The sequence below is a fragment of the Indicator indicator genome, chromosome 19, assembly GCF_027791375.1.
Source record: "Indicator indicator isolate 239-I01 chromosome 19, UM_Iind_1.1, whole genome shotgun sequence".
Classification (NCBI taxonomy): Eukaryota; Metazoa; Chordata; class Aves; order Piciformes; family Indicatoridae; genus Indicator; species Indicator indicator.
The window spans coordinates 19892570-19913569 of NC_072028.1; the positions used below are offsets into that span (position 1 = coordinate 19892570).

The window sequence follows — 21000 nt, forward strand, 5'->3', positions numbered from 1 at the left end:
GTCGTGTCACCTTTTCAAAAGACCCTCTTGACATTGCTGACTTTGCCTTTCATTTTCAGCAGAAATACAGTGGCAGAACTTTCTGAATGCTTTTATTCCTGTTTTCCCTAGGCTCTGAAATGGCTACAGAAGTATTTAAAACAAACAAAAAAAGATTATCAGTCATATATTATATGATGATTTTTCTCCTTTTAAGTTTTATTGTTGTGCAAAAATCCTGGTCCACTGTTTTCTCTGTTCTTCCAGGGGCACTTATGATTTATTTAGAAGAGACACTAAACTTTCCTTGATTTTTTTTTTTTTTGTTTTGAAGGAAGGATTTCAAATGGGGAATAAAAAGAAAAATACACTAGAAAATGTTTCTGCTTTTTCTCCCAGAGAAACGAAGACACTTGGGGATTTGCTTTTTATTGTTTGGTGTCTTAAAAGAGGTGGTGAAGTCTGTTTGCTTAGTCAACTGGAGTTTGCAGCCTAGACCCCACCTCTCTTTCAAGTGACTGGGATATGCTCTGAAAGGGGTTAAGCCAGTAAAATCATAGTAAAAGGAAGCAGTGGGGGAATTAACATTTATATAAATGTGGTGGCCGTGACTAGCTGGGTGGGTGGCAGCTGATTTAATCCTCTCAGATCGAGGGACTCGGAGGCTGCGTGCGAGCTGGGAGCTCTGCCTGCCCGTGGTATGGGGGCAAAAGTATAAAGTGGGTCACTTTTTCCCCCTTTCCTTTCGATTCTCTGTGTGGAGAAAAGCAGGCTAACGAATTGTGCAGTGCCAGGGTGATACCTGGGCTCTTGCAGCAGAGAATGACTTGCCTCTTTTGGGGCTCCCTTCCCAAATATTAAGGTGCCTAAGTGCCATCTTCTGCGCTCTTCCCATTGTCAACCAAGCAGTGCTCAGAAGGGGAGACACCGGGAAAACTGGCACAGCACGGCCAAAAAGTTGCCTCTTTTAAACAAGATTATACCTGTGTTAAGGAAGGAGGGGCTGGAGGGGTCTTGCCATAAAAGCAGCTCAGCAAGACATCTAAGTCCAAGACAATGAAATGTGTGGTTTGCATGTGTAAAAGATGGAGGAAGCCATCTCCACTGACCCTGCATGGGAGACAGCTCAATTAGCCTTGCAGTTGGTACAGTGTGGCAAATTATTTTCCTTTGTCTGAAGTGGGTGGGAGACAGAGTTCAGCTAAGCTCCAGAAAACGAACCTATGGAGAAAAAAAAGAAGACTGAGCTGCAGTAATGAATAATTAGCTGGAGGTCTCTCAGAGCAGATTTTTTATTGTTGTTGTTTTGTTTTCCCTATTTTTTTCCCCTCCCTGTGATATCTGTTGGCAGCATCTGGCCTTGGCATTTCATTTCCATTAAAGTCCGAAGGCTGTGCGTGCCTCGTTAATGCGCCGCGCAAAGCCGAGCACGCACCGCCAGTGAGTTCCTTCGTGAGGGTGGAGTAGAGCCTGAGGAGGAAAAATGGAATCCTTTTGTCTCCAGTGGATCCTCACTAGTTTCCTGCCCCAAGTCTGGAAAGTTTAAACCTCAGGTTTCTTCCCCGATAGGAGAAATGAGGATCAAGTGTTTGTTAGGAGCATCTCGGTGGTTGCAGCAGAGAATTTTTCAGATGTGCCTCTCACCCAGCTTTGTCATGTCTTAGCAGTTAGAAATTGGATAATTAGGCAGATTCTTGACTTCTGCCTTTTTTTTTTTTTAAATGATCTGTAATTAATAATTCATGGGGAATGTAAATAATTAACTTTGTGAAACGTGTTAGGAAGGAAGAAGCCTTTCCTACAGAGCATGGCGTGTTTTAAATCGAGGATTTCAAGATGATGTGACAGGGATGAACTCCAAATTGCTTGCTGGAATATTTATGTTTATTCCAAGGGATGTGCTGCCATGTTGGGGAAAAAAATATACCTGTTCAGGTGAACCAAGTAGCTATGGTTTATTTGCAAATATTCAGGGAGAATGGGCTGGCTAATTTGGGTTTATTTCTATAACTCAGCTGGATGATTTTGCCAAATCATCTCCTGTCATTTAAGAGGGTTGGACTTCAAATTGGCTCATTTCCTTGAAATTTCAGGTTGTATTTATTGGGGGAAGGGGAAAAAAAAGGAGCTTGTATTCTTCACACTACACTCTTAGTTCTTTCTTTGTAGCCTTAGCCAGCCCCTGTCAGCGAAATAAAGTAGATTTAACTTGGGAAGGATTTTTCTTTCCCCACATGTGGATTTTTTTTTCTGGGAGGCTTCAAATCGCAGTAGAAACGTTCCAGGAAGCCCCTGTTGTGAAGGTGCAGCCCCAAGGAAAGCCACCTCTGCTGGGGTTTGGGCTTTGCATCCTGGTGGAACTTGGTGGTGGCGTTCACAGCGCTGACAGGATTTTGATGTCTCTGAACCAGGCGTTGTCTCTTCGAGGCAGCGAGCGTTTGCTGCATGCATCACTTTGTGTCTGAAATACAGATGGAGGCTGGAAGGTTTTTGCTTAGTGGTGTTTCTAAGCGAAGCAGAAAGCTAACCAGTGCTCCTGAGGAACGTTCAGGAGTGTATGGGCTTTCTGCTGTGGGATGGGGGCACGGCAGCCTCAACCTTTCTGCTTTGAGTTGGCCTGAGAGGAGGGAGAGCGTCAGGCTCAGTGCTGCCAGCCTCACTACTTGATCCAGAGAAGGTAAAGAGAACCAATTATTTTCATTCCTGTTTGGGTTTTTTGTGGTTTTCTTTTATTTCTTTTGCATACAGTTGAAGGTGTTCAAGTGTTTTTATGCATCTGAAATTGTGAAGGAAGAGATTTGCCTTTCCAAAAAAGCCTGAGACCACCACCCCTGTGTCTCACAGACAGCCAGGCAGAGGGATAAAGCACTTAGAGGGGTGGTGGAGAGCAAAGAATCACACCAACATTTGCAGAGGTGGGTTAGGGGAGACTGGCTGGCAATGGCCAGCAGGTTTGCTTCGATGATTTAACGTTCTTGCTGGTGTGCCTTTTCAGGCTGGGAAATACTTGATGGACTGATGGGGAGAGCCAGTTGGGCTTTGGGATGTGTTGCTGAGCTGAATTTTGTGCTGCCAGGTTCAGTGGGTTATTCTCTCTGCCTGCATCTTGATGCTAATGGACAATTAGCCCAGCCACAGACACTGCAAGCTCATCCTGTGCCTCTTGTATGCCTTTTGCCTTTCTTTTTTCCAACTGCTGCCTGATTAGCTAGGTTTTTTTCTGTGGTGTTGGGAGAAAAGCCCATCCCCCTGTGCCAGGGCTTGGACAGTCCTCTTCCCTCAGCTTTCTCCCTGTTTTCATGTGGCTGGTTTCTCAGCTTACACCATCTCAGGAGACTCCTCGCCAGCTCTCAGTGCAGTAAACCGAGGTGTGGTCCTGCGGTGGCAGCCCAGTGCCTCATTCCTGCCCTGCAAGGACGGTGCCACTCTGCTGGGTTTTTTGTCACTGTGTTATTTGAAGCCTGGCTTCCTCTTAGAGAGGAGGGAAGGACACACGGCGACTTCTCCAGAAAACGTGGAGTAACCACGGTGCTAAAATGGCAGCGGGAGAAAGAAGAAAATGGCGTCACCGGTGACATTAGCTTCCATGGCTGGGCTTGAGGGCATCCTGCCTGCTGCAAGGATGTTTTCAGTGAGAGAGGTATTACACTGCAGGCTGGGGTATGGCTACAGGATGAGTTGAAACCATTGAAACCAGGAGGTTTTGCTGAGGGTTGCCTCGAAAAGCGTGACACGAGAGGGTGGCTGACGGAGCTTGCGGTGGGGCGGTCGGCAGTCAGCTTTGTCCGTAGGCTAGGCTCAAGCCTGTTGGATATCCCTCCTCATTTATCAAAACTGAAGTCCAAAAAGGAGCCAATATCCCGAGTTTTGCTTGGATTGGGAATCTCCTGGTGCGTTCCTGATTCCCATAGCATTGTGGGTTTCAAGCAGGCTGCCGATCCAAGGGCGTTTGTAGCGCAGGGGACAGGCTGCAGCTGCTCATCATGGTGCTGAGCTGAGCCCCACACCAAGGTCATGCCTCTGCACTTAAAAATCTTGAGGAAATCAGGTAGCCAAGAGCTCAGATTGCAGCTTGGGTGGTTCTTTCCTCTCTGCACTGCTGCTGTTGCTGATGGTGAAGCTGAAGGAGATGGGTTTGCCATGGGTCCTGCTGGCTTGATCTGTGCAGGGAACTTCCGTGCCTCAAGAAGTTGTGTTCTGAGGGAAGTGACATTGCATTTAACTGGGTTTTTTGATGACATTTAGGATTCTTTATCTTTCCTAAGACAAACAGAAGTGCTGCCTGAATTAATATCAAGTGTGATGTACCAGTGTCAGCCAGCTGAACAAGCTCCTTCTGGTGGCTCTGGAGTAACATTTCCTGCTGCCATAATAGGTTGGCAAGAGTCTGTCCATCTTCTTTTTCTAGTTCAGATCTTTTATTTTCTCATTCTTTTCCATCCTTCTGTTCTTTGCATGACTTCAAAGCAGGTTTAGGTCAGTCAAGACTTTCTGTCTTGCAGTCACACAAATTTCCTTGCTGCTTTGTAGCTTGGTAGGACCTGGGATTTTTGTTGAACAGCTCCTGATTGCCTCACAGGGAAAAAGAAAGTGAATTTGGGCTTGGGGAGGAAGAGGGGGTCAGTAGAGAAGGTGTCACTGTGGCTTACACTGGGCTTGTGTGGCATTAGCAGTTGCTGTCAGAAATGATCTGTGCTGGAGGCTGATAATTGTCTGTGGAAGAGAACCTCGTTCTGAGCAGCTTTGCTGTGAAATTTGAGATTAAAAGAGGCATTTTCTTTGGTTTATGTCATGAAAGCGTTTGGGACTGAAGAAAAAAAGCCCTCTACAGCCACTCCTAACAGCATTCCCGGGTGCTCTGCAGCCCAACATGACGTGGCAAAGATTTTTTCCTTTTTTTTTTTTTTCTTTTTAAAGCCCTAGAATGAGAGACTAATCTGTGTAATTGAAGCTATTTTGGGCTCCCTCTGATGAAAGGGAAAAACATAACAAAATAGTGTGGATAATTACTAATATTTCTAATAACTAGCTGCAATGTGCCTGTAATCCATAAATTATATATGTTGCAAGGGTTGATCTATTTGGGTGGCTTTTTAGAAGCAAGTGTCCTACTTCACTCAATTCACTCAATTCATTTGGGTTAAATCCTGCAGATTTCTCTGATGTTGGAAAAAGAAATATCTTAAAATTCCTGGGAACACTGCAGTGAATTTCTGTTGTTCTGTCAGGGTTTCAGCCGCTCCATCAGCACAATGTGAAGTGAAACGTACTGAGTGCATGAAAGCCTGAAGTCGCTGAGCATCCAAGGTTGAATTAGAAGAAACTTAAATTGAGCAGAGTCGTGTTTCATGCCAGCAACAATGATCTCTCTATGCAGAACAAGCAGTGCCCTGTGGCACAGAGAGCTTGATTCTGGGCTGCTGTGAGTGTCTGGCACAATATTCCAGCAGGAAATCTGACCTGTGGTATTCCAGCACCATGAGGCTGTGCTTACTACATGCATTTCATGGGGCTAGAGCACCTCTGCTACGAGGACAGGCTGAGGGAGCTGGGGGTGTTCAGCCTGGAGAAGAGAAGGCCCCAGGGAGACCTAATAACAACCTTCTAGTACCTGAAGGGGGCTACCAGAAGGCTGCAGAGGGACTGTTTGCAGTGACAGGACCAGGGGCAATGGTTTGAAGTGAGAGCAGATTTAGATTGGATGTTAGAAACAAGTTCTGCACCATGAGGGTGGTGGAACACTGGAACAGGTTGCCCACGGAGGTGGTTGAGGCCCCATCCCTGGAGATATTCAAGGTGAGGCTCAACAAGGCCCTGAAAAAACTGATCTAGTGGAGGATGTCCCTGATGACTGCAGAGGGGGATTGGACTGGAGGACCTTTGAAGGTCCCTTCCAACCCAAACCATTCTGTTTCTAAATGTTGCTTACATTGGCTGCTTGTACTCTCCTTGATGGCCACACATTTGAGAGGACTGCAGTTGGATGTGGGGTAAGATGGTGCCTGTCAGTGCTGGGGAGTGGTTTGATGTTCACTGCTGGTTTGATATCAGCCTTCTGTGCTTAGTGGCTGGGGTCTGCTGGCTGGAGCAGGAGCTAAGAGGTATCACAGTGTGCTAGGGGTTGGAAGATCATCAAGTCCAACTGCCTTGCCAGAGCAGGATCACCTCAAGTAGGTCACACAGGAGCACATCCAGGTGGGTTTTGAATGCCTCCAGAGAAGATTCCACAACCTCTTTGGGCAGCCTGTTCCAGTGTTTTGTCACCCTCACAGTGAGAAAACTTTTCCTTTTACTCACATGGGACCTCCTTTGCTCCAGCTTGCACTCATTGCCCCTTGTCCTGTCATTGGGTATCACTGAGCAGAGCCTGGCTCCATCTTCCCAACACTGCCCTGCACATCTTTATCAACAGGAATGAGGGCACTCCTCAGGCTCTTCTGCTCCAAGCTGCAGAGCCCCAGCTCCCTCAGCCTGTCCTCAGCAGGGAGATGTTCCGCTGCCTTCAGCAGCTTTGTGGCTCTGCGCTGGACTCTTTCAGGCAGCTCCCTGAGGTCCTTCTTGAACTGAGACACAACACTCCAGATGTGGCCTCAGCAGGGTGGAGTAGAGGAGGGTATTTGTATTTCTGCCCTCAAAGGCTGTATGTCAAAGGAGTACATTTCCAGTCTTTCCCTTGCCAGATCCAAAGGGTCCCAGCAAGAGTCAAAGAGCGTGCACCATCTGTCCCTGCTTCTGTTAGGGGCTGATCTGTGATTTCCTGAGGAGCTCTTGCTCTGACAGTTTGCGTTTCTCCTGTCACGGCTGGAAGGAATAATGATATTTATCCAACACAGCACAATCCAGCGTGCCTGGATCTGCTCTGAAGATGACTGTGAAAGCTGTGTGAGCTTCCCAGCCCAGACAGTTTCAAGCACTCAACCCGAACTCGCTCCCCGGCTTTCCGCGGGGCCGGCGCTAACCCACGGCACACAGCGCTTGGTAAATATTTGCCCGCGGCTCGCTCTGCCACACGGATTAAAGGCTGCCTTCAGAGCTCAGCATCATGGCTGTGGCATGCTGATGGTGGGGCAGGGAAGCCCTGGTCCTGTTCCACGACGTGTGTCCAGGGAGGGTTTCTGCTCTGTGCCTCCCCCAGGGTGCATGACCGGGCAAAGAAGGCAAGGGGGCAAATGGTGGCATCCCTTCTTGGGAGAAACCCAACGAGGGCAAGGGTAGGGTCCTGCAGCTGGGGAAGAACAACCCCATGGCTGACCCTTTGGAGAGCAGCCCTGAGGAAAAGGACATAGATGTCCTGGTGGACAACAGGATGCCCAGGAGCTGGCATTGTGCCCTTGTGGCCAAGAAAGCCAATGGCATCCTAGGGTGCATTAAGAGGAGTGCAACTAGCAGGAGGAGGGAGGTTCTGCTGCCCTTCTACTCTGCCCTAGTAAGGCCTCCTCTGGAGTACTGAGTCAACTTCTGGGTTCCCCATCTCAAGAACCACTGGAGAGAGAGTCCAGTGCAGGGCCACTAAGATGCTGAGGGATCATCTGTCCTAGGAGGGAAGGCTGAGAGAGCTGGGCTGGAACATCTCTCATGACGGAAGGCTGGGAGAGCTGGGACTGAAACATCTCTCATGAGGGAAAGCTGAGAGAGCTGGGGCTGGAACATGTCTCCTATGAGGGAAGGCTGAGAGAGCTGGGGCTGGTTAGCTTGGAGAAGAGGAGACTGGAGCAGGATAGGTTTATGTTGGACATTAGGAGGAAGTTCTTCACAATGAAGGTGGTGAGACACTGGAACAGGTTGCCCAGGGATGTGGTTGAGGCCCCATCCCTGGAGACATTCAAGATCAGACTTGATATGGCCCTGGACAGCCTGCTCTGATTGGCGGTGTCTCTGCTGACTGCTGGGGAGTTGGACTAGATGACCTTTGAGGGTTCCTTCCACCCCTCCACAATCTGTGAAGCTGTGAACATGGCCAAGAGGGCAGTGCCAGGGTGCACCACTCTGGGAGTGTCCTCAGATGTGTCCACATTTGCAGCAGGATTGTATTTAGCAAACAATTGCTGGCAGAGATAACAAAGCCAGGTGCTTCACCTGGAACTGCTGGTCCCAAACCACTAACCATCATCCCTGCTGGGCCTTTGCAGGGTCCACTGGATCTCCTGGAAATCCAGCACTTGGGCGTATTTTAATCAAAGAGCAATTGCCTTGAAAGGGCCCCAAATTGTTCATTTCATTTCCTTCTTTCTTCCCCTGCCAGTGCAGAAGCAAGCAATGCTGTCAACATCCAAGGCCCTCAGTATGCTGTTTGGCAATGTTCTCCTCCTCTTGACAGCTTGAATAGTATCAAGTATTAAAAGTATGGTCTGGCTGATGGAAGTAATTAAGAGACTTCTATCAGCCAGGAGAGAGTTTACTAACCTCATTTGTTGTGGGTAAATGGAAGAGACTTTCAATCTCCTGTCAAAAAGAACCCAGCAGTGCATGCATGCTCTTTCCTACCCATAAGGAAGTAGCTCCTGGAACACTTTCTTGCTGAAATTCAGGCTGGAGCAAGGCAAGGTGCTGGTTCCTGTCACATTAGCCTGTAGCAGGCAATGGTTGCCTGAGATGAGAGTGGAGCAAGGAACGTGGTGAGAAGAGGGAAATGGCATGGGCCTCCCAGAGTCCTGTCCCTCCACTGCTGGAGGTGCTTTCATAGATTCATAAAATGGCTTAGGTTGGAAGGGACCTTCAAGATCATCCAGTTCCAATCCTCTGCCATGGGCAGGGACACCTCCCACTAGCCCAGGTTGCTCAAGGCCTTATCCAACCTGGCATGGACACCTCCAGAGAGAAGCCATCCACAATCTCCCTGGGCAACCTGTTCCAGTGTCTCCCCACCCTCACCGTCACAGAATCTCTTCCTAATCTCTAGGCTCAGTCTCCCCTCTTCCAGCTCAAAGCCATTGCCCCTTGTCCTGTCACTGCAAGCCCTTGTCAAAAGTCCCTCTGCAGTCCTCTTGGTCCCCTTCAGGTACTAGAAGGCTGCTCTAAGGTCTCCCTGAAGCCTCCTCTTCTCCAGGCTGAACAGCCCCAAGTCTCAGAGCCTGCTCTTCTACAAACTGAGTTTGCGTGTGGCAGAGCAGGCTGGATTTCAGCAGAGAGGGGAGAATGTGAGAAGGTTGGACTAGAGTCCAAGGGGAAGAGATCCAAGAGGAACTGGTGTGCTGGGGAAAGATGGTGAGAGCCAGTAGATGTGCAGGAGTAATTCAAGAAGGAGGTGTGCAAGAAACTTGTGGCCATGGCACTGTGGGACATGGTTTGATAGCCATGGTGGTGTTGGGTTGCTGGTTGGACTGGATGATCTTTGAGGGCTTTTCCAACCCAAACATTTCAATGATTCTACCTGGGACTAGTTTGAAAATGGGAACCTGAAGGTGGGAGAGTGCCTGTGTCCCTGTTTCACAAACACCATCTCGTCAGATAGAGTGGAAATCGTGTGTGTGAAACATTCATCAGAGAACCTGCAGTGGGGAAGAGTTGTGCTGCTTCCCTTCCAGGCTAAACACAGGCAGAGAATGTGTGGGAGTCCCACAGTAAGGGAGAGGAAAATGAAATACTCACTGAAGCAGGCTGGCATGCTCTGCCATCAGGGCTCTGCGAGCTCTTTGTGTCAACCTGCCATGGGGAAATAAGAGAAATGTTCATTGTCAGCTGAAGTCCAGGGCTGTGCTGGGATCCCTGCAGTGGCAGAGCTGAAGGTGAGGATTTCTCCTCCCAGGCGCTAGCGCTGCTCGCTTTAGCTGCTCCTCTCTCTGCCATCTGCTGCTGCCAAATAGCCCTTTGTCTCCTCACAGCATCTCTGCTCTCCTGCCTCTCTCTCTGGGTACCGACTCTGAAGCCATGTCATACAAGCAGCAGCAGCATCTCCCCCAGGAGGGCAGGTGCTGCCAGACGGGCCATGCACTCCTGGTGCGTGCCCAATGCATGCCCAGTGCTTGTGGCAAAGTCAAGCTCTGCCTCTGGGGCTGCAGGAAGCTTTTTAGGGCAAGTGGAACTCACTGAGCACAACCAGCACTCTTCAAGGTGCAGGCTTAAGAGATAGGTGAACCTTTAAAGCTCTTGAGTGGCTTGGGATTTCTGAGGGGCAAAATTCTCTAGAGGAAAGCAGATCTCTTCTGGCTTTCCACCTGGTCTAGAGATCTCTGCCTGTTCTTACAGGAAGTGGACAGTGGTGTCTGTTTAACTAGATTTGTGAAAGCCCAGCAGCCAGGGCCCAGAGCATAATGCACCACTAGATGGCAATGCTCTAAACCCAGGCAATAAATGTTCTTACAGCAGCCAGGCACTTCTCACTTACAGAATCAATAAGGTTGGGAAAGCCCTCTAAGATCATCCAGTCCAACCAGCAACCCAACACCACCATGGCCATCAAACCATGTCCCAAAGTGCCATGGCCACAGATTTCTTGAACACCTCCAGGCATGGGGACTCCACCATCTCCCTGGGCAGCCTGTGCTGCCCTGACCACTCTTGCAGCAAAGAAATTTTTTCTCATCTCCAACCTAACCCTCCCCTAGCACAATTTCAGGCCATCTCTTCTCGTCCTGTCTCCTGATACTAAGGAGAAGAGACCAACACCCACCTCAGTGCAACCTCCTTTCCAGGAGCTGTAGAGAGCAATGAGATTATTTTGGTCTCCGAAGGCTAGAGTGACAACCCTGAGAGCTCCTGTTTGGCCTAACTGAGTAGAAGCAGTCTCTTGAGCAGCAGCAGAAGCCTCAGCATCAGCTGCTGACTCTCTCTCTTCTGAGGGTTAACAATTAGCCTGTAATTAACTGGTGCAGCTATTGTCATGCTACAGTCACAGTGTTCAGCACAAAGCATAGGGCAACCTCTTAAAAAATGTCAAGAATCAAGAAGGTTGGAAGAGACCTCAAGGATCATTGAGTCCAACCTGTCACCCTAAACCTCATGCCTATCTAAACCATGGCACTAAGTGCCACGTCCAATCCCCTCTTGAACACCTCCAGGGATGGTGACTCCACCACCTCCCTGGGCAGCACATTCCAATGGCCAACCACTCTCTCTGTGAAGAACTTTCTCCTCACCTCCAGCCTAAACCTCCCCTGGCACAGCTTGAGACTGTGTCCTCTTGTTCTGCTGCTGGTTGCCTGGGAGAAGAGACCAACCCCCTCCTGGCTACAACCTCCCTTCAGGTAGTTGTAGACAGCAATGAGGTCTCCCCTGAGCCTTCTCTTCTCCAGGCTAAACAGTCCCAGCTCCCTCAGCCTCTCCTCATAGGGCTTGTGCTCAAGGCCTCTCACCAGCCTCCTCTGTGAGGTATTACAAATATTATTTGAAAGAGGTGAGGATTTTCCTGTGCTAAAGGAGTGGTTGGAGATTGAGAAAGACAATTAGCATCCCCTAATTGGCATTGGATGTAATGTAATCCCTTAAATGGACCTGGTGAACTCGCTGGGAGCTTTCATTAAGTGAGGTACTCAGCCTGGATTTACGGACTTGGAGGGCAGCTCAAGCACATCTTAAATCACTCTGCTGATTACCAGCGATGCTGGGGACCTTTCTAGGCAGTTACCTGCTCAGCTCAGCACACACAGCCCTGCAAGGAGGCTTACAAATATCTCAGGAAGATGGGAGCAGACTCTTCTCAGCAGTCCCCTGTGACAGGACAAGAGGTACTGGACATAAACTTGGACGTAGGAAGCTCCATCAAAACATAAGGAGGAACTTCTTTGCTCTGAGGAGCGCTGGAACAGGCTGCCTTAGAGAGGTGGTGGTGTCCACTGTCTCTGGAGACTTTCAAAACCCACTTGGACATGTTCCTATGTGATCTGTTTTAGGTGACCTGCTGTGGCAGGGGAGTTGGGCTTGATGGTCTTCACAGGTCTGTTCTAACCCTTACCGTTCTGTGGAGGAGACCCAGAGCAGTTAGGGCAGAACTTGTATCTCCCAGGGCTTTCAGGAGCCCACTCCTCCCAGAGCAAGCAGGGAGCCAGGACAACCAGGAGCTCTGTGAGCCACAGTGCCTGGCTGGGTGTGCTCAGCACCTCCCATCACATGCAGGGAGCTGCAGGGCTGTGTCTTGCAGCCACAGTGGCTTTTTTTTTTTTTGTTTTTTCCTGTAGAGTTAGCAGCCTTGTTAGGATACAACAAACGCTGCAGTGTTCTCTGCAGCAGCAGAAATGAGGCTGTGTCTTCTGCCCCCCTCTTGGGATATGCTTTGAAGGTCTAGAAGCACTGCTGCTTATAATTCCAGAGAATTTGTCTCCACTTTAGGTTGGAGGTGGGGAAATAACAAAGAACTTTGCCCTCCCAAAGTCCTTCCACCCATGCAGGCACAGCAACACCTTACAAAGCCACATCTCCATCTCTGAGATTTGGTCTTGGCCCAGTTAGGTGACTGCAGCAATCCTTGTCTTGGTGACAGCTGCTCTAATAGTTGGTCCCCAGCTGTGTGCAAGGATCTGGATTTAGCATCCCCTTTCTAGACTGGAACTGTGCTTTCTCTGCAGGCATTGTCTAAAAATAAAGTGGGCTGTGGTGGAATGAAGAGCAGGCTGTGGAGATGTGGCTGCTCTCTTCCCTCTCAAATTCAGGGGCTGCTTCTGAGGGGACCACATTGCAAGTCTGTCTCTGAGGATGGCAGTCGGTTCTCTATCTGCTGCACAGAATGGGGTCATGTTCCCATTTCTAGCTGAAGGGAGTCACAGGCTCTCCTATACCTCAAATGCCTGTTCTACATATTTCAGAAGGAGAGGATGTAGTGCCCTTCATTGCACATCCTGGTGCTGGGCAGCAGGAAGGCAGGCAGCACAGCTAAGTGGCAGTGTCCTGCTGGATGTCTTCAGTCTGGGGAGATTTCATACCCTCCTCACCTTCCAGAGCTAGGCAGCCTCACGTCATGGGTAGTAGTGTCACAGAATCCCTGCATGGTGGGAATTAGCAGGGACCTCTGGAGATCAGCCAGTACAACCCCTCTGCTAAAGCACCCACAGCAGCTTGCCCAGGACCACAATGGCCAGGTGGGTTTGGAATCTATCTGGAGAAGGAGACTCCACAACCTCTCTGGGCAGCCTGCTTCAGGCCTCCAGCACCCTCACACCAAAGAAACTGGGGCAGAAGTGCTGCTGCAGGACTGTTTCTAAGACTCACTCTAAATACATTTTCCCAAAGGTCCAAATCTCTGACAGCAAGTTTGTGTGTGCTGTAGAATTTGTGCTCCTCTGGAGATCATGAGCTCTGCATGAGTTGTGTGGCTTAATACCAACACTGCCAGATTGTTGAGGCAGGAGCCATGTATTTGCAGGGAGATGTGGGGAATGAAGGACACCACAGCCTCCCAATTCTCAACCAGTTCAGATAGACACTGCTGCAGTTGAGTAAAAGCATGAAGTGTGGGACATTGAATTCCCCCTCCCTGGGTTTGTTAGCAGCTCTTAATTTTTGAGCTGTGGAGAGAGCCTACAGACTCAAGATACTGGCACTTAATGGAGTTGATAACATTCTAGTTAATTACTTCAGGGGGAGAGAAAGGTGTTTCTTTTCCTTCTTTAGGATGTGAATAATGCTTAGGTTGAAGTGTGGGAAGCACAAATCAGCTTGGTTTGGCTGATTGGTGGTAAGACAGTGAAAATGCAATGCAGAGGTAGTCAAATTTGCAGGAAGTGTTTATTGCTCCCCCTTCAGCCCACGACTAATGGTTTAAAATTTAAAATACAGGTTTCCTGGCATGGGTCATGAAAGCAACCTTTGGGATAAGGAGCCAACGGTTCCCCTGAATCAGTCTGTCCACGTAGAGCTGACCTCTTTGAGATTTACTGAAAGACTGCAAATTAAAACCCCAGTTCTTAGGGATTATTTCTTACCCATTCCAGCTGGATGCACAGAAAGAGGCTGCAGTAAACTTTGCCTGCACGCCCTCCAACTGGTTTAGTTATTTCCATCCTTCCTCCACTGACTATTTTAAGGCTGCTTTTCACAATTCCTATTGGGCCTCCAAGGGCTCTGCTACTGCCTAAAGCTGCCAAGTCAAAACCTTTTCTATTATACTTTTTTTTTTGCAGCACACTCAAGTCCAACAATCTTATCTTGGCTTATCGCTCCTGCCAGCTTTCCCCCTAGCTGCCTGGAATGGAGAGCAAGGGGAAGCAGTTGCTGGGACACAGAGATAAAAGAGAATAGAAGCAGAACATTTCTCTAGGATTTAATGCATATTAAACCAGGGGATTAATGCATTTTCATTTTCACTTTGCTCTGTGTGGGAATCTTGCTGTACCTCTGGTGAGGTGACCTTTAAACTTCTCAGGAGTGGACTGAGAGAGTTCTGAGGACTAGGGGGTTTGGAACTAGATGATCCTTGAGGTCCCTTCCATCCCTGACAATTCTATGATTCTTCTCAGAGGTGATCAGGTGGCTGGAACACCTCCCCTATAGGGAGAGGCTGAAAGAGTTGGGGTTGTTCATCCTGGAGAAGAGAAGGCTCCCTTTAAGGTCCCTTCTATGAATCTATGATGTATGTATCTGCTGTTAGTGTGAGTAAGGCTGATTTTTGTTGTTGACTGAAGCTCTGTGTCTCCTTGTCTGCAGGGATTCCTGAAGAATGAAAAGGACAATGCACTGCTTTCAGCCATCGAAGAGTCTCGGAAGAGGGTAAGTTGGAAGCAAGCCCCATTTGTTCCCTTTCAAATGAAAAAAGGAGAGAGGAGTATCCTTAAGGAATTAATAAATTATTTAATAAACTAATGGGATGTAGGAGAGCTGTAGTAATAATATAGAAAAAATGGATATTAGGAAACACTTAGGATTTCCAGAAGCAATCCTAAACAGTGTTTAGTGGGGTCAGGAGGTCCAGTGTTCAACCTGTTTGAGCAGAGAGATTGTGGTGTGTAAGGCACAGCACACTCCCTCCAGCCCTCTCTGCATGGCTGCTGCCTTCTCTAGAGGTGCTGATGCTGAGGACAGGGAGTTTTATTTCCTTCTTTGCTCTTCTTTGCTCTTGTGTACTGCCTTCTTCTGCAGTAGTGATACTCAGGGTGTTTCCTGTCACCATTTCTCCAGGTTGGCTCTTGAAGCATGTGTGGCCACAGAAGTGTTGCAAGGGTGAGAGAGCTGGGCTCAGGCTGAGACAGGTGGAGTTGTTCAGCCTTGAGAAGAGAAGACTTGGGGAGACCTCAGAGCAGCCTTACAGCATTTGAAGGGGCCTCCAGGAGAGCTAGAGAGGCACTCTGTAAAGTCATGCAGTGACAGGATGAGGGGTAATGGCTTCAGAGTGGAAGGAGCTCAATTTGGATTAGATATTAGGAAGTTCTTCCCCATGAGGGTGGTGAGGCACTGGAACAGGTTGCCCAGAGAAGTTGTGGAGGCTTCAAACCTGGAAGTGGTCAAAGCCAGGCTGGATAAGGCCTCAAGCAGCCTAGTAGGAAGTGTCCCTGTCTATGGCAGAGGGGTTGGAACTAGATGATCTTTAAGATCTTTTCCAACCCAACCATTCTATGAGTCTATGAAGGTTAAATTCTCATTGCTGTAGAGGAGCCAGAATAAGGCCTGTATTCTACCATGCCAGTCTAAAGTTAATGTTTATAATAAAACAAAGACATACAAATCTCATGCTCTAGTTCATAGAATGGTTTGGGTTGGAAAAGACCTCAAAGATCATCAAATTCCAACCCCCTGCCAAGAGCAGGGACACCTCCCACCAGCCCAGGATGCTCAAAGCCTCATCTAACCTGGCTTTGAACAGCTCCAGGGAGGGAGCATTCACAACCTCCCTGGGCAACCTGGTCCAGTGTCTCCATCCTCACTGGCAAGAATTCCTTCCTAATCTTCAGTCTGAGTCTCCCCTTTCCCAGCTTAAATCCATTTGCTCTTGTCCTGTCACTCCAAGCTCTTGTCAAAAGTCCCTTCCCAGCTCTCCTGTAGCCTCCTTCAGGTACTGGAAGGTTGCTCTAAGGTCTCCCAGGAGCCTTCTTTTCTCCATGCTGAAGAACCCCAACTCTCCCAGCCTGTCCCCATAGGGGAGGTGCTCCAGCTTTGATGATCATCTTTGGTGTGAGCATGCTTGACATTTAAATGTTCGCCAAATGTCACTGCCTCTTATCAACTCATTTAAGGAACTCATTAAGGGAAAGGTTTTTGCCCCTTAATTGATGGTATCCCAACAGTGAGCTGTATTGAGATGAAAAAGTTACTCAGCTAAGCCAGACATTTAATTGTGTGCACTGCAGCACAAAGCTGTGGGAAAGACAGAGTGGGGCAAAGGAAAGGGAAAGAAGTGAGATATCACAGGAGGTTTTGCTTAAACTGCTTTACTTTAAGAGTGCTGGAGCCCTGGAGCAGGCTGCTCAGAGAGGTTGTGGAGTCTCCTTCTCTGGAGATCTCCCCAAACCTGCCTGCATGTGTTCCTGTGTGACCTGCCCCAGGTGGTCCTGCTTTGCAGGAGGGTTGGACTCTATCTCTAGAGGTCCATTCCAACCCTTACCATTCTGTGGTTCTGTGAATAGCAGAGCTGGGCTGGTTGGTGTTTGTGTGTTCCTAAGGTCCTCTTTCTCTTCTTCACCAACAGACTTTTGCTATGGCTGAAGAGTATCACCGAGAATCAATGCTGGTTGAATGGGAACAGGTGAAACAAAGGATTCTTCATACTTTGCTTGCATCAGGAGAAGATGCTCTTGATTTTACCCAGGACAATGAGGTAACTCTGTCTTTCTAAACACTGTGTGTAGCCAAACACAGCAAATACATAGCAGGCACTCTAGCACTGCTGAAAAACCACCTCTGGATTGTGCTGTAGCTCCAGATGGGTGAAAATGAGAAATACCAAGTCTCTGTTTGATTCCAGAATGCCTGTGCCTAGCAGAATGCATTGTCTAGCAAAACACCAAACCTTTCTGATTGTTTTTACTGCCTAATGGGTACAGGCAGTGCAGCTGCAGAAGCTGTTTTCAGTAACATCTGTGCAAGCTGGAAGCTTAGTCAGGCTGACACATCTTAGGTCACTATAGCCAGGGGGCAGAAAGCACCCAGGGGTAAACTTCACCTTCAGGAAACCTTTGCAACACTACTGAGAGCAGGCAGTTTCTCAGATGCAACTGTGCTGACACAAAACAGAGCTCTATGAACGTCTCAGAGCCTTGGCTTTCCCTTATCACTCTGTGCTAAGCCAGGATTTAGGGCTTTTCTTAGGAGGCTGATGAAGTCTCTCAGGTTTCTTGGCAAAATCAAATGAATATTAAGCAAAAAAAAGAAAAAGAGAGAAGTCTGCTTTCCTTTTTACCTTGCTGTCTCATGCAGTGCAGATTAAAGTTTTGTGCTGCCTAAGACCTCTAGTGTTGAGTAATTCAAAGCTTAATCTGGTAGCAGCCAAATCCCTCAGACAACACTGACCCTGTGTTTAACATGAAAAGGTATTGACCAACAACTTAAAACATTCCTTATCTTCTGCTCCCACTTAAAACTTTACAGTTTGGTCTTTTCAAATGCTTCACTTAACACAAGTAAAGTAGAGTTACATGGGTTTGGATGAGGTCTTCAGCAACCTGGTCTAGTGAACTGTGTCCCTGCCCATGGTAGGGGGTGGAGCTAGATGATCTTCAGGTCCCTTCCATCTTAAGCCATTCTATGAGATAGTGGTGACCTGGCAGTGATCTTAAAGTTCTCTTCCATCCCAAACCATTCCAAGATCCTATAGTGAGCCTTAAGCAATGTAGTAGGAGGTGTCCATGCCCATGGCAGGGAGGTTTGGAACTAGATGACCTTTGAGGTCCCTTCCAACCTAAACCATTCTAGGAATCTATGAACTCCACCCCACTGAGCTTCAGAAGGCATCAGGCACCAGCTGAGATCCCTGGAGCACCAAAGTTACATCACAGCCTTCTATGACAACTGTAACCTTGAGAGAAGAGACAGTGGTGGCAGGGTGTGGGGTGTGCAAGAATAGAAGTTGCTGTGCTTTCAGGTCAAGAAAACAGGCCAAATTTTTTCTAGCCATATTCCCCAAACCCCCCTTTTTGACTAAAAAGCTAAATTCTTGTTCATTGGAATGACTTCCAAAGCTGCACAGTGCAAATAAAAAAAAAAAAAACAAAACAACCCTTTGCTGTTAATGGGCTATGACCTGTACAGGGATTTGGAAATAATTAAAGCTGTTAATGAAATGTCCCTTTCTGGTGACTGTTCTTTTAAATATAGGTTAATCCCAGGCAGCATATATCTTTTTATAGAAGCTGTCTTTCCCCAAAAAGTATTTCACTGCCACTTTGCTGTGACTTCTCAGAAGGTTGTCCAGCTTTCCAATATTAGCAATGCTGAATAATGGAGGCTGAAATCATTTCAGGCTAGGAGCAGCCAGCCCATTATTTTAGGGTGTGAGTCTGGAGACTTGGCAGCTCTCCCAATAAGCTTCTAACACCTTTGATTTCTGTGTGATTTACTGGTGTGGGGTTTTCCTTTCAAAGTGGGGGGCACTCACTGCAAGGAGGAGCAATTTAATAACCTGCTCTGAGAAGGTAAAACCCCTTTGTGATCTTTCAGTGTCAAATAGACTCTACCCTCAGTGCATGCCAGGAATCAAATTGATGGGAGGGGAAAAAGAAGAAAAACCCACCACCCTCTTAATGTTTTTCATGAATGACTCAATATCCACTCTCACTTGGTAATACTCCACTCTGTTTCAAAGCACTCCTACTATCAGGCTGTCATTTCATGAGCATTTAAAATCCTTGATATATTCTAGTCTTAGCCCCAAGAAGTCAAAGGTCTGCGAGGTTTGAAGTGCATCTACTGTGTTAAAAGCCTGTTATCTAACCTCCCCACAGCAGGTTGTTCTTCTAAAGCCTTGTTCCAGTCCAATAAGTTTTTTGTGTGCCTGTGACACAAACAGACACAGCCTGTAGAATCTAGCAGAGGTTTAATTGATATCCTCTGGAGATGGAGAATCAACTGAAAAGGCACAGATCCAAACGCAGCAGGGGGCCCAGCTGCCTGCCAGCCAATTCTCAAGCTTTGGGCAAGCTAATTTAGGCAGAGTGAAATACCAACACATTATTCATGGAAATCAGACCAATTAACAGGCAAAGCATGCAAAGAACCTAGAGCAGGACTTGCCCTTGGGGTTTGCTGCCCCCCTTGGCCTCCAGCCTGGCTCAGTGATCTCCAGAGGTCCCTTCCAACTCCTGCTGTTCCATGTTCTAAGGCTAAAACAGAGCTAATAAGAAGCTGCTTCCTGGGAGAACAGGGAGGGAAGCCTGAGTTTTGTTTTCAGAGTATAAAACACTCTCGAGGTGTTTGTTCTGAGTCTCATTCTACTAGGTACCAAGGTGAGTTTTTTTGTCCTTTTATTCCATGGTTTTCTTCTTTCCACGCCTGCTGTCGAGCAATCTGCTCCCACAGTGACAGAGACACTCTCAGTTTCTGCTCTGTCCCTCTGTATCATGTCTTCATGGCTCTTAAATCCCAAGGAGTGCAAGCTGCTTTCCACCCCAGTGCTGCTCCTCAGTGGATTTTGATGGTGTTTCTCCAGCTCAGTCTCTCCCCCTGCCTAGTTGTTCACCACAGCCACTGGCCAAGCCGTTTGGAGTGCTGACAAAATGTCTGCCCAGACTTCTGCTGAGGAATGTGCATATGCATATGAGGCTGATGAATAATGCATCTTCCTGGGCATGAGGTCTGCTGTGCAAGGGAGGCTGAGTACAGCTGAAGCAGGACTCCTTGCAAAAGCAGCATGGTTAGGCTAAATGAATTGGAGAGGTGCAAATGTGCCTGCAGCTTGCACGAGTGGCTCCTATGCAGAATAAATACCACAGCTGTGAAAAAAGGATTTGGGAAGAGCTAAATTAAGGGCAGGGTTGATAAAATTAGCACAGGATGTTTAAGCATTATCAAACTGGAGAATGTTAGGGGTTAGAAGGGACCTTTAGAGATCATTTAGTCCAATTCCCCTGCCAAAGCAGCATCACCTGGGGTAGGTCACACAGGAATGCATCCAGGTGCGTTTTAAAAGTCTCCAGTGAAGGAGATGCTGAAGGGTTGAAGCAGTATCAGACTAGAGGTGCAGAAAGAGGTGGGGGGGTGTGTACACTTGCACTTCTTCAAGTCCTCTGTCCATTACCCACTTTTCTGGGTTTCCTTTTGCTGCTTCAGTTGAGCTTAAAGGCCTGACCTGAAACATGTTTCAGCTGTTTTCAACACCTTCCATAATCCTTTTCTTGCTTGAGAGCTTGACAAGTTCTGACTTGCCACCAAAGGATCTGCCCCACTCTTCCCAAATTTCACCCCTTAGCTCATAGGGGATGTCTGTTGAAGTGCTGGTGACCAGTTACAGAAGGATTTGCCTGTGCTGTGCTCCATGGCTGCAGTCCAGGGTGAGGAGTGGAAATGTCCTTCCCCATGCTGACTCACTGCTTAGCTTGCCTCTGAAAATTGCCTTTTAGCACAGCCATGAGTGAGCTAGTGCTTTTTGTAAAGTTTAATAATTAAAGAGGAAGCCAGAATGCAAGTGGGAGATGGGGAAAACAGGAAATAAGCCAAGAGCCATGGCAGCAAAGCTAGGAAAGAAGTGAAAGAAAAGACAAATTCTGGAATTCCTGATTTTTTTTTTTTTATTTGCTGAAGTGCTAAGTTGGGCATTTAAAGAATTGGATTTCAGTATTGGAGTTCTCAGCTGTGGCAGATAGGTAGTAAGTGATCCTCAAAGCACAGTGGTTAGGGTCAAATTGAAATGGGGAAAGAGGGAAGGGGAAGGGAAAGAGAAAGAGAAGGAATAAGGGAAAGGAAAAGGGGGAAGGGAAGGAAAAGGGGGAAGGGAAGGAAAAGGGGGAAGGGAAGGAAGAGGGGGAAGGGAAGGAAGAGGGGGAAGGGAAGGAAAGGGGGAAGGGAAGGAAGAGGGGGAAGGGAAGGAAGAGGGGGAAGGGAAGGAAAAGGGGGAAGGGAAGGAAAAGGGGGAAGGGAAGGAAAAGGGGGAAGGGAAGGAAAAGGGGGAAGGGAAGGAAAAGGGGGAAGGGAAGGAAAAGGGGGAAGGAGAGGGGAAGGAGAGGGGGA

The 21000-nt window shown here is 48.0% G+C and overlaps 1 protein-coding gene across 1 annotated transcript in view; it reads left to right on the forward strand.

The window, feature by feature from the left end:
- Window positions 1-21000, forward strand: part of NUP93 (nucleoporin 93) — a 114214-nt gene that overhangs the window by 52783 nt on the left and 40431 nt on the right. The window contains exons 3-4 of the mRNA XM_054389600.1: window positions 14554-14616; window positions 16529-16657. Coding sequence (XP_054245575.1) covers window positions 14554-14616; window positions 16529-16657 — 192 coding nt within the window. The remainder of the gene's footprint in view (window positions 1-14553; window positions 14617-16528; window positions 16658-21000) is intronic.